Source organism: Papio anubis, chromosome 16 (genome assembly GCF_008728515.1).
Source record: "Papio anubis isolate 15944 chromosome 16, Panubis1.0, whole genome shotgun sequence".
Taxonomy (NCBI): Eukaryota; Metazoa; Chordata; class Mammalia; order Primates; family Cercopithecidae; genus Papio; species Papio anubis.
The window spans coordinates 66,245,571-66,259,744 of record NC_044991.1 but is presented as its reverse complement, the minus strand read 5'-3'; the positions used below and the strand labels follow the sequence as shown (position 1 = coordinate 66,259,744).

Below are 14,174 nucleotides of genomic sequence, written 5' to 3'. Positions count from 1 at the left end.
ACCATCAGCCTAAGGCCCAATGATGATGTGATAGAATCTCAAAGCCAACCCAAGACAACCACATAGTATGAGCAAGAAATAAACCTTTGTGCTTTTAAGCCACTGAGATTTTCAGGTTCTTTGTTACCAGAACATAGTTTATCCTAAGCTGACTACATAACATCACAGACTAATTCCCAAACAATTCTGGAACATCGTGTGGCCTTTTACCTCTGTTCTATATTCCATAACCTCACTACTCTCTACAGTGTCCTAACCTATAAAATGAAGACAATAATGGTGTTTGCTTCATAGGGTCATTGAGGATTAAACAGATCAACATGTGTAAAATCACTTTATGCAGCACTTACTACTGTTATTAGTTGTTATATTATTGTTATATTACCCTCTAAATGGCAATCACACAGTAATTTAACCTTTCTCCTGTTTCTTCCTGTAAGAAATGAGTAACTTACTGGCTCTCAATTCCATCTGCATATATGGTTATCTTTTTCCTTCAGGCCACCATTTCTTCTGCTGTATGCATTTCAAATTGTCCTTTACTAGGTCATTCTCCTCTGTCTACCTTTTCCTAGCTGTCTATCGAGAAACTTTAAAAAAATAACTATATCTGGGTCCCAACATATTAATAAATCCATTATTCAGAATGGAGTTGGGGAGCAGACAAAAAAGAAGACCTACACAGATGCTGGCATGACCACAAGTCTGGACCAGGCAGTCAACAATACATCGTTAACATATTCAAAAATGCAAAGGGATTTTTATCATCTTCCCCTTAGACACCCTTAACCCTAAAACCCTACCACTGGACGTGCTGTCTCCAAGATGAACAACTCAGGACTGAACCAGTTCTCCTGCTCCCTGGCCGCTCTGTTGGCTGCACCTGCCACCTACCCACCTCTCCAAAACCTCACTCTTTCTTTGCTTTCTCTAACCATTAACAGTCTCCTCGTTCCACTGTCATTTCCCTGGCTGCCATTCTATCTCATTTCTGCTCCTGACTCCTAAATGTTGATGCTCCTAGGACTTTGTCCTTAATCCTCTTCTCAGTTATTTCTGTTCCATCTCCTTCCTCCATGTATCAGGATGTTCAATCCCTATGTCCACACCTTCTACATCTGACCTCCACCAAGCTTCAGATTCCCATTCCAATCTTCCTGCTAATAATGTCATCAAAGGCCATCAATAATATAGGAAAAAAAAAAATCTGTTTAAAAGCAAACACGTTAATTTCCCCTCAAAAAAAATCTTTACTGTCCTATCACATTTAATATTAGCACTGTTCACCAAGGCAGCAAGTCATGGTCAGTCAGTGTGCACCTTTGTACCTTCCACTTTGTCATCACAAATATCCATGCATTAGATCGGTGCAAAAGCACCAACCTAAGTTTCTAATATCTACAGACCCTAACGCTAAAATTGTTCTCCTCCCTATCCTCATCAGATTATCCCACTATCACCTCTTGGTTGAGGACCCCGTTACACCACCCTTCTCCAGACCACTGCAATAGCTTTCTATGGCCTGCCTCCTCCAGTTTCTAAGTCACCTTATATCTCAATACAATCATTTATCTAAAGCTCAGCTTATCATGTTGTTCACTTGCTTGCAAACCCTACAAGGACACAAACACTTTGAATATCTTAGACATTATTTACTGAAGTTGAACACAGGATCCAGCAATGCTCCTCTTAGGTAGAGCTCGGCAGGAGAATGTGCACGTATGTTCACCAAAGACAAGCACATGAATGTTCACAGCAGCACTATCCATAACTAAAAACTGGGAATGACTCAAATGTCAGTAACAATAGGAAAAATAAACAAACCATGGAATACTCATATAGTGGAATACTAACTAGCAGGGGTTAACATTACGTTTCACATTTCTGTAAAGGGCCAGATGGTACATTTTTAGGTTTTGAGGATCGTAGGGTCTCTGTCAAAACTGTTCACCCTGTGTGGTAGCCTGAAAGCAGCCACCGGCAATATATCAACAAGTAGGTGTGGCTGTGTGCCAGTAAAGATTTCTCTACAAAACAGGCAGTGGGCTGCATCTGGCCCACTGGCTGTGACTTGCTGAACCCTGCTATGCAGCAATGAGAATGAACAAACTGCAACTAATTCAACAACAAGGAAGACTCACACATAATGTTGGACAAAAGAAGCTATATTACTCCTTTATAAAATTCCAAAAATAGGCAAAACTAATTTATGAGGTTAGTAGCCAGAATAAGAGCTACCTTTGTGTTCATGATTATAGGGGTAAGCAGAGAGGGCAGTTAGAGACCAGAACAGGACACAGAAGAAGAGTTCTTGGGGTTTTGGTAATGTTCTGTTTCTTGATCTGGCTGCTGGTAACAGAGATGTATTCCACTTGCAGAAACGTATCAAGGAGTACAATTATGATACAGGTACTTTTCTACATATATTTCATACTTCAAGAAAATTAATATCGAAAAATGAAAGAAGAACCTGCAAAGTCTCTCAAGCTCGGTCAGCCTTTACTCTTCAAGTTAAGGTTCTTAAGGCACACTCTGAACTCACCCTATACTTCTCCACCCCAGTATCTCTAACCACAATATTCACTGGCTTGGAATATCTTCTCAGTCAGCTCCCACTCATAATTCAAGGTCAAATTCAAATGCCAATTCCTTTACAAGGCCTTTCTTGATCCTTCTTTCTACTCCTATCCACACCACATAGGATTTTTCCCAGTAAGAAAGGGTTCTTCTCATAGCACTGCATAATTCTATAATAACCAATTTTTATTTACAACCATAGCAATATTCATTTTACCCAACCTCTTCAACTATAACTATTTAAGGATAAAAACTCTGTATTACACATCTTTGAATAAGTTTCCATTATAACTTTCAGAGGATAGCTATTCCATTACTATTTTGGAATTATAATAAATCAAAGAAAAACTATTACTTTAGCACTCATCAAAGAAATTGTAAGCCCTAAAAGTTTAATTAAAAATATCTAGTTGAGGCCGGGCACGGTGGCTCAAGCCTGTAATCCCAGCACTTTGGGAGGCTGAGACGGGCGGATCACGAGGTCAGAAGATCGAGACCATCCTGGCTAACACGGTGAAACCCTGTCTCTACTAAAAATACAGAAAACCAGCCAGGCGAGGTGTGAGCCTGTAGTCCCAACTATTTGGAGGCTGGCGGGAGAATGGCGTAAACCGGAGGCCCGGAGCTTGCAGTGAGCTGAATCACCACTGCACTCCAGCCTGGGCGACAGAGCGAGACTCCGTCTCAAAAAAAAAAAAAAAAAATCTAGTTGAAGTGAACATTTCCTGAGAGGAGATCTTAAAAATGTAAGTGATAGTAAAAAGAGTTCTCAAGTTACAAAATCCTTCCAGCCAAATCGAAGTGTAAAGACACATATTAAATATGTACTCACCTGAGGAATCTGTGTGCTCTTCCCACATCCCGTTTCACCAACAATCACCACTGTCTGATAATTTTCTATCAAGTATAAAATATGATTCCTAAGCTGAAAAAGAATAACACACCTTGTAAAAAGCCATACATTGTCTCAAAAGACCTAAACAACAACGATATTGAAACATTACGAAATGAGCTGTTTTCAAAGGAAAGTAAATTTTAAATAGAACTATCAAAATGTGTTTCTAACTCTCAGGTACTGTTCCTCTCAGCATGAGCGAATACAACTGCAATCAAGTGTAACACCAAAATACATGCAGACACCCTTTAACATTTTCACTTATAAGAAATTATAGGCCGGGCGGGGTGGCTCATGCCTGTAATCCCAGCACTTTGGGAGGCCAAGCGGGGTAGATCACAAGGTCAGGAGTTCAAGACCAGCCTGGCCAAAATGGTGAAACCCCGTCTCTACTAAAAATACAAAAATTAGCTGGGCACGGTGGCAAGTGCCTGTAATCCCAGCTACTTGGGATGCTGAGGCAGAAGAATCGCTTGAACCCGGTGGGGGAAAGCTGCAGTGAGCAGACATCATGCCATTGCACTCCAGCCTGAGCAACAGAATAAGACACTGTCTCAAAAAAATAAGAAAAGAAATTATAGACATACTACTACATACTACATGTGTACAAAGACATAAATACATGCATACTCACTGCAGAGTTGTTTATAATAGCCAAAAATTCAAACAGCCTAAATGCTGATCAACAAAGTTTGGTTAAATCAGTTATAAAATACTCCAATAATGGAGTAATTTGCAGTTATTAAGAAGAGGAAATATCTATTTGTACTGATATGGGATGATCTATAAGATATGCTAAGAAAAGGAAGTAAGATGTAGAACAGTGTGACTAATACACCAGTAATTGCATTTTTTTAAGGGCAAACACGTATCTACTTGTTTAGTACTAGATTTATCTTTAACATCTTATAAGATCTCAACTGTACTTAAACTCTACTTCGCTTTATATCAATAACATATACCCTTCTTCTTACCATTTCAATTTTATCAACATTTCTCAACTCCTTGTTGCTTTTCTTTTTTTCTCATTTACTGTTTCATTTATGTTATCTTTTAAGTACAGTTGGGAGACAAAGAACAGTCAAGAAAAGGCCAAAATTAATAAACAGTAATTTCCCTTGTACTTGAGCATTTATTACGTGTCAGGTATCTTGCTAAATGCTCTGCATGAATGATCTCATCTGGTCCTCATAACAGTCCTATGAGATAGGTGCTCCTGTTAGTCCCACATCACAGATAAGGAAAAGCAGCTCAGAATGGAGAAGTGCTTCACCAAGCACATAAATGGTGAAGCTTGGGTGTGAACCCTGAAGTCTAGCTCCAGAGTCCAGACCCTTCATCACAGCTTAAACTGTGTCCCTCAGTGGTGAGAAAGCAATACTGAACCTACCATCTCATCTCCTGAGAGTCAGACCTGCTAACATTCATACATAGTGAATGAGTTAGTCACTTGAGGAAGAAACCCAGAGACAGTCAGTTCCCATGTGACTAAAATATTGGGAGCCACATAAATTTCCAAGTAAGGCAATCTGGCTAAACTAAGAAGGCTGCTGTTGCCTATCTATTTGGAGAAAAAACACATTAATAGAAGAGGAATTATCAGGACAGTCTAGCCAAAAGAACCCCCTGAGTATAAGAACTTGGCACCTTTTGGCTGCTCACACCTGTAATCCCAGCACTTTGGGAGGCCGACGCAGGAGAACTGCTTGAGCCCAGGGGTTCGTGACCAGTCTGAGCAACATAGGAAGACCCTGTCTGATTTCCTGACAGACAGAGAGAGAGACAGAGATAGAAAGAGACAGAGAGAGAGAGAACATGGCAACTTTCACCCAGCAACATTCAGGAGAAAGAAACAGACACAGGTGCTGGCGGCCACACCTACTCAGGTCATTCCAGAGGCATCCTGTGGAGCAGGCAGAATTCACCCCTCATCAGGGGCTGTATGACATTTCTGTAACCTGTCTTGGCTCTGTACTTCCAGATTACAATTGGACCTCCTACGTGGATGTGCCAACAGGAAGAAAGTGTATATATCAACTGTGTCCATCTGTAGTGGAGAACTATCGCTAGCCATAAATGAACACGTTCTGAATGAATTCTAGTTCGCACTTTGGTCTCCTGTAGCTGAGCACGCATCTATTTCATGAGCACTAATAAAACCGAGTGTCTGGATGTGCACTTGGTAAGTACTAACCATACCAAAATCCTGTCACTGTCTGAGGAAGTCAGAGTATTAACTGATGTCTTCAGCAGAAACAACCTCATATTCCCAAGTAAACTTGTTTAAAGGAGTATCTTCAAAAATAAAGCAAAAGTTGGCCATATGTTGGTAATCTGTTATATAGAAAGTAACTGCTATTTTCTCTACTTTTCTGTATGTCTGAAATTGTCCGTAATTGAAAGAAATAAAGGGGGGGAAAAAAGTCATTCTAATTCTTCCAGTTTTCCAGTATGTACGATGCAACTGAAAAAATCTTAAGAACTCTCAAGATTTATACGGTTAACTAAAAATTACATAGTATGAAATCATCCCTTACGATAAGGGTTTCTCTGAGCTCACTCTGTTCTAGAAAGAGGACATCATTCCCTTCAGTGGTGAGCATAAAGCTAATGCAGACACACGATTCAAGCCCACAGATCGAACACGATTATTTGACGTACCTTGAATACTGGCAGCTTCTGCCTCTGCTGCTCTATGGAAAGGGCAGCATAAGGGTTGTAAACAACTGTTGTCCCAGAGTTTTCAGTCAGACTTTGTCTCTCTTCAGAGATGCTTACACCTGGCCCCTCTGTACCTGCAGCAGAAATGTTTTTTTCAGATTCTCTGATACAACGAACAGAAAAAGGTGTTAAGGTTACAAACTTTTGAAGAGGAAGATATACAAGAGAAGCAATACTTTTTATCTCAAACCACTCGAAGGTATTCAACTTTAACTTTATGAAAGTATCTAGAAAAGTGCCTATGAGGAACCAAAAATCTTCCCTAAAAGCTTCACTACAGTATCAAAAACAAACAAGATGGGGTCAGGTGCAGTGGCTCATGCCTGTAATCCTAGCACTTTAGGAGACCGAGGTAGGCGGATTGCCTGAGCTCAGGGGTTCGAGACCAGTCTGGGCAACAAGGTGAAACCCCACCGGTACTAAAATACAAAAAATTAGCCAGGCATGGGGGTGTGCGCCTGTAGTCCCAGCTACTTGGGAGGCTGAGGCAGGAGAATTGCTTGAATCCAGGAGTCAGAGGTTGCAGTGAGCCAAGATCACGCCACTGCACTCGTCTGGGCGACAGAGCAAGACTCTCTCTCCAAAAAAAAAAGAAAAAAGAAATGAGATAGCAGTCCCACTGGGCTCCAAACTGGCCACTCAGAACTGTATATTACAGAGCACAGTGTCTTTAGTTCTTGCCTCCATGTCCATGTTATTACTGAATTCTGAACGGAAGTGAAAGAAACCCAGTGGGAATTAGCTGAGGTAAAAGGATGAATCCTGTTACTGTAGGATGGCAACAAGGCTCAGAGATGACAGAAACTGGGCACTCAAAGCAGCCATGGCTTTCTCCTTCTCTCATCTTGGCACCTCTTGCAGGTTCCTTCCAGCCCCTTAGGTTGGCTACTCTACAGGAGCTGGAAACACGGCTGCCGGCAGTGCCAGGGTTCACGCTTACAACTCCTCTACCAAGCATCCATCATTCATCCAGCAAGGACCAGCAAGGCCGGACCGAGGGCCCACTCCACGCCAGGCACTGCTCTAAGCACTGGAAACACTACAGTGAACAATACAGATGCCAGTCCTACCCTCACGGAGCTCATTTGCTTTTTTAATTCTTCCTCTCCGTGGAAGGTAACTTAGTGCATGAAGTGGTCATAAGTGCTATGGAGAGAAATAAAGACACCATAAGGGGGACTGGGAGTCCCAGGTATGTGTTGTAATGGGGGGTGGGGGAGGTTCTTTTACACTGGACAGGCAGGGACTGACTTCTCCCAGCTTAGGTCCAATCCCCACGCCAATACAATCAACCGTGGCCAGTGGAATGTGATGCGGTAAATGACAGTCTCCATTGCAACCATGGAATTGGGAGTGGAGAGATGGGAAATGCTATTCCCAGGAACTGCCATGCTGGGCAGATTAAACAAGAGATCTTCACCCCAGCTTCTTGCTAAGAACAATGACAAACCGGTGCTCATGACAGTGAAGAACAGGGAAGCCATATCCCATCCTGAAAACCTGTTGAAGGTTCCATACAGTTTTAGCTCAAACCAAAAAAAAATCAGGAGAAACCTAAGTTTAAATTGTGTGATCAGCTTCTATAACTTTTCATGCTGATTTGCTGCTGTAACCCTAGGACAGAACTAGGAGTAATAAGTAAATGACACAGGGTTCAGAATTCAACTCAATGTAAGGAAGAAATTTCTAAAAGGTCACACCGTTCAGCACTGGAGTATGCTGCCTTGTAAATGAATAAAAATCCTCCCTAGATCAAACACATGCTATACAGCCTCCTGCTGGGGCACTACAGTGACAATAACCAATAACTATCATTTCCTAGGTCTTCTGAACTCAGAATCTGTGATGCTATGTGAAAACACAGGAGCTTTGTAACAAGAATACTCAGCTCAGTGACTTACTTTTACACTTTTTAGGGTTCTCAGATTGCTTCAACAATCTGATAAAGGCTATGAACTCCCTCTCCTAAAAAACACACCAGAATTTACCAGAACATAAAATTCTGGGGGTCCATAGACCCCATAGAGCTAAGTTTAGAATCACTGACCCTTTAGATCTCTGACCCTCTTCCATTTACTTCCAGGAACACGGTTGTGTTTCAGAGGTTCAAGACTGCGAAAAATCAGGTAAGTGAGACAGTTATGTTGCTTTTGCCAAAATGTTGACCTTCCTTTCAACAAGAGAAAAGATGGAACAGGATCTGGAACAATGCCTGTCCTCAAAAAGGCGGGCTTCCTTTCCTTTCTTTTCTTCCCTTCTTGTCACTACATCTTAATAATTCCTTGTAATTGTTACCCAAGAAAACAATTACAAAGAATACCTTATGCTCCTCTGCTGTGTTTTTGTGCTGAATTCCTGCCTTTTCATACCATGTTTTAAACCTTCATATCCTCTCTGGAATATTTAATATTTCAACGTGTCTTTTGTACTACTACATTCCTCCCTTGTCTCTAACCTACAGCCCAATCCATCTCTTCTGTTAGAAGCTCTTTTTTTGGAGATGGAGTCTTTGTCGCTCAGGCTGGAGTGGAATGGCAAGATGCCGGCTCACTGCAACTTCCGCCTTCGGGGTTCAAGCAATTCTCCTGCCTGGGTATCCCGAGTAGCTGGGATTACAGGTACGCACCACAACGCCCAGCTAATTTTGTAATTTTAGTAGAGACAGGGCCTCACCATATTAGCCAGGCTGCTCTCAAACTCCCAACCTCAGGTGATCCACCCACCTCGGCCTCCCAAAGTGCTAGTGTATTACAGGCGTGAGCCATCGTGCCCAGCCCAGCTCTTTTATAAGAACAGCTATGTCAGCTGATAAACAATGTATCTTCTCCTCATAAAAGACTTCCTTCAACCAAACCAGAACATCAGGGCTGCTTTCCCTCTATAAACACCTCTCCGTGGCTGCCTATGATTGATCTTTCCTTGAGAGTATGCTCTATGTTTAAGGGAGCAACACCTTTATAACTTTTGCAAACTATGAACATCTTCATTTCTCTATCTTAACAAGGCTGATATCCCCAATCCCACATTCCCTTTAACTCGGTTTTTAAAAATTTGAATGGTAACCCATTAGTGGGTTATGAAATCAACATAGTATGTCATACCAGCACTTTTTAAATAATGAAATAGAATAGAAAGCATCAGAGCACATTCCAGAAAGGAATACTGTTTATGAACAACTTTTTTTGGTTGTATATGTGTGCTAGATCACAACACAATATATTCCTTACTGTGGGTCAAGTCAAAAAAAGCTTAAAAGCTATTGTTGTAAAGTTTTTGTCAAGCACATGGTCAACAATCATGAAATATTTATCAAATGGGCAAACGAAAATGGGCAGGCCCTTCTGATCCACATGTACTTGCAAATTAAGTAAAAGATTTTTGTAGAAAACTCTCAGGCCAGTCATACAAGGCCCTTAAGTCACACTCCTAAGGTAGAGACCACACTTAAGGTCCCTGGACATGCTATTGTTACAATGTTTTAAATCGTTCATTTAAAACAACACATAACATTTTCCCATTCAGATCTGGGTATCAGGCTTCTTAGGAAAAAAAAAGATTGGGCAACTCTGAACCCATATGATAACAATTAGGTGAACCCGAGTATAGCTCCCTATTTTAGAAAGCATATGTAAGCTCTACTGTAGATCTCCACCGTACACATCTATCCAGTGCATGCACCCTCTGCACACTCTGTGACTAGGAGTCACGGGCTCAGGCCTACAGGATATGTTCATGATTCCAATGTCTAGCTTTATATCCAGCTTCAACCACCTCCCTGACTTTCGCCTTGCACTTCCCACAACCTACTTCATATCTTGAATTTCCTCACTAAAATAAGAGTATTATTGTCATCACAGAGATACTGTGACTGTTTAATAAGATGTATAAATGAAAGTGTTAAGGGCCCAATAACTGTGTACTAAAGCTATTTCCATGTCAACTAATAACAACACAATTTACCTAGACCAATGGTTCCCAAATTTTAATGCATGCTGGAATTCCTTAGAGACTTTAAAAAACACTGATGCCTGCCTCTTAGCCCTCCAAAGTTCTAATTTATTGGTGTGGGGTGCAACTGGACATCAGGACTTTTCAGAGCTTCCCAAGTGATTCAACTACAAAGCAAAATTAGAGAATCACTAACCTAGACAGTCACCCAACCCAGAAATCTGAGTCATTATTGACTTCATCTTCTCTCACATCTTCCTCTAAAATGTCTCTCCAACAGGCCCCTACTCTAAGCTCCCAGGTCAGAATTAAGGTGTTTTTTTTAAAATTTTTTTATTTTTTTTGAGACGGAGTCTTGCTCTGTCGCCCAGGCTGGAGTGCAGTGGCATGATCTCAGCTCACTGCAAGCTCTGCCTCCCAGGTTCACGCCATTCTCCTGCCTCAGCCTCCCAAGTAGCTGGGAAAACCCGGCTCATTTTTTTGTATTTGTAGTAGAGACGGGGTTTCACCATGTTAGCCAGGATGGTATCGATCTCCTGACCTCATGATCCGCCCGCCTCGGCCTCCCAAAGCGCTGGGATTACATGCCTGAGCCACCGCGCCCAGCCAAATTAAGGTTTTTAACATCCCTCCTGGATTTCAGTAGTACCTTCTCTGTTATCTTTCTAAAGTAAACCTGATTTGTCCCTGCTTAAAAACAGTGAAGTCGGGCCGGGCCAGTGGCTCATGCCTATAATCCCAACACTTTGGGAGGCCAAGGTGGGTGGATCACGGGGTCAAGAGATCGAGACCATCCTGGCCAACATGGTGAAACTCTGTCTCTACTAAAAATACAAAAATTAGCTAGGTGTGGTGGCACACACCTGTAGTCCCAGCTACTCAGGAGGCTGAGGCAGAGAATCGCTTGAACCCGGGTGGTGGAGGTTGCAGTGAGCCAAGATTATGCCACTGCACTCCAGCCTGGATGGCTGAGCCAGACTCCGTCTCAAAAAAAAGAAATAAAGAAAAGAAAGAAAAGAAAAGAAAAGAAAAAAACAGTGAAGTCTAAATGTTTTAACTTGTCATGAAGACCTTTCACAATGAGGCCCCTACCTACTTTTCTAGCTTCATCTCCTGTCATACCCCAAAATATACCCTAGCACTTAACACCATCACACTGCTCTGTTATTTTGGCTTTCTGGACATTCTAAAGGCACAAATTCCATTCTGCCTTTGTTCATGCTGCACCCTTTGCTTTGAGTTCCATTTCTCTATGAAACAAAACCTCTTTCATCCTTTAATGTTCACTCCAAAAATACCACCTTAATGAAGTATTTCTTATCCATACATTCAACTTTCCCTCTCTCTTCCATACTTCCATATAATTATAATAGTAACCTATCTAGTGCCAAGATCCTTTTGTGTGTTATTTTCATTTAATCCTCACAACAACACTTTGGGTAGGTATTACACCCAATTTACGGATGGAGTAACTGAGACTTTAAGAATTTAAGAGACTATCAAGTCATCAACTTAGTAAGTGGCAGACACAATGGGCACTGCAGTCTGACTCTAGAGCTCATCTTTACCACCACCTTACTCTGCCTCATTGTAAAATCTTACTTTATATTCAATTAAGAGAGAGAGCGAAACTTGAGAGCAGAGCCCTGAGCATCTATATTTGTCTCCTGAACACAGGATTAGGTTTTCAATAAGTGTACCCTCAATGGATGAACTAAATAATGAAATAGAACTCTTATAGTAATTCCACGTTCTTTAGCCAAAATAGTACTCTGGTCTGATTTCAAACGGTTCATTCAGTTCTTTACTATACCTAACACTTTCACCTGTTACTAAAAGTGTGAACAAATTAAAAGTATTCATTACTTAGTAAGTTCCTAGTTTTTGGATGCAAGTAAAACTCAGGATGGATAATTGGCTGATGACTCGAAATGCTGAATCATAAAACTGTCAAGTGACAAACTACAAATTTTTAAAAAGCATTAAACACATCTCTTGCTTGGGTTTATCTCTCACATCAACATATGCATGGTCAGAATTTCAGGGAACCACTGAAAAATTAAAAGCTTTGCTTATATTACATTCTTGGTGTCATTTCATTTTTGCTGCAATATACTTTGCACATCCAGACCTGCAGGGGTGCAGGTGGTGTAAAAAAATCAAGCTGGTAGCTATAATTGAAAAACTTTTGTTTTTTACAAGAAACTGACTGCAGAGAGGAAGTAATGCATCTAGTATGGTCTGGCATATACACATTCAATAAAAACCTGATTAATGAGTAAATATCAAGACAAAACAAGCAAAGCATTTTGTGATTGTGATTCGTGTTACTTTGTAAGACAGGAAGTGGCTGGCAGCCAATATGAAGGAGTGTTCCCTTTTCTAGTAGACATTCGGAGTGGACAACAATTATCCTACAAGAAAATAACACACTCTCCCTTTTTTTGAGCATTTATTCTAAGTCTGACAACGCGTTGTGCTGGTCTTCTAAGCCCACAGGATGGAAGTTATTGTTCTGCCCACTTTACAGGTAAAGAGGTCATGGCTCAGAGGCGTTAAGTTACTCGCCCAAGGTCACCCTACTACTACAAGGCAGAGACGAAAATTCGAATCCGGACAGTCTGACTCCATAACTTGGGCTTGCAAGCCCTGAGCAGCGAGCAGCATTGTCTGTCGGGCCCCAACGCAATCCCAGCGCGGTAACGAGACACGAGGGGGAGCTTTAGTATTCCCCATCTCGCGGGGTGGGCAGGACAAGCATCAGTAGCGAGGAAGACGAGGCCCGAGAAGGCTGGACCACTTTAACAAGGTCACACAGAGTTTCTGCTCACGCTCGGGGAGCACCCCCGAATCCCTTGGGACCACTGGGGCGCCTGAGCCAGAGTCCCCACCCGCACAGAGGCGGCAGCGCCCAGCTCGCCGAGGTCAGGCCTGCGAGCAGGTCTGCTGGCCCCAGGGCGCCGGTCACGGCGCCAAGACCGAAGTCAGGCCGCCGCATCTGCCCAGCGTTCCACCAAAGGCCTTACCGGGTCGCCAGAACTTCACCGGTCCCACGGGCGCAGCCATGCTGGGGTAAAAGGTCACGAGGCTGGCTCCACCCCACCGCCGTGCGCTAGGCCCCCAGGGCCCGAGGGGCGTGGCCCCCGAAGAGCCGCTGCCCAGGCGCATCGGGCCGTGTGACGGCCACGCCCCCATGGCTACCGCCCCCGTCTGAACCACGTGACTCGCCGCCCTGTTCGGCGAGCGCACCAACCCCGCCCCCGAGCCCACGTGACCCTGCTCAGCCATTTTGGAGAAAAAGGCGCGCTCCTCTGCTTCTCTCTTTAATGTGGAGAGTCGGTGATGGCGGTGACCTAGGAGCGTGGCGTGGCCTGGATGGCGGCTGCACACTTGGAAAGAACAGGTTTTGGGAGAGGACTGCTGGCCCGAAAGTGGAACCTTGCACGCAGTGGGCGTTGAAGCAGTGCTTTCTGGATTAAATAGGAAATACTGATGTTACCAGCTACCCCAACTTGGCGACTTCTGTTTTATTCTCAATTTCAAATTGAAGGGTAGTAATAGGAAGTACCTCGTGGGTTGGATTTATCAGTAAATATTGGGCGCCTGCTGTGGGCCCAGGTACTGCAGCACAGTGCCACAAATAAAACAATGTGAAATGATACGGAAGTCTTCAGGGACCATGAGGAAAAAACGGAAAACCGGACTGGGTGTGGGGTGGAGCGAATGGGTTGGAAGAAGAGACTAAAAATGGATACATAAATTAAGGTAGTCCACTAACTCAGTGCTTCCTCCAATTTGATGCTCTTGAGTCAAATGCTTGTTAAAAACACAGATTCTAGGCCTCGATCCAATTATTAATCGATGTCCTGGAGCATAGCCTGGGAACCTGCATTTTAAGAAGCTCCTGAATTCTTAGGATTAACAAATTTGGGAAAGACTAATCCATCCGAGGAAAGGTGAGGTCAAAGAAAAAAAAATTACAGTAATCGAAAGGAGCGCTAAGGAGGGGTGATGAGCGCAAGTGGAGGAAATG

General features: G+C 42.7%; 1 protein-coding gene across 13 annotated transcripts in view; it reads right to left on the bottom strand.

The window, feature by feature from the left end:
- Nucleotides 1-13,292, bottom strand: part of DHX35 (DEAH-box helicase 35) — a 95,005-nt gene extending 81,713 nt beyond the window's left edge. For all 13 annotated transcript variants that reach the window (XR_002515135.2, XR_002515136.2, XR_002515134.2 and 10 more), the window contains exons 1-3: nt 13,168-13,292; nt 6,134-6,267; nt 3,410-3,502 (exon numbers count right to left, since the gene is read on the bottom strand). Coding sequence is in view for 7 of the 13 variants with exons in the window: in XM_021921059.2 (XP_021776751.2) it covers nt 3,410-3,502; nt 6,134-6,267; nt 13,168-13,207 (267 nt within the window). In the remaining 6 variants the exon portion in view is untranslated. The remainder of the gene's footprint in view (nt 1-3,409; nt 3,503-6,133; nt 6,268-13,167) is intronic.
- Nucleotides 13,293-14,174: the final 882 nt, after the last annotated feature.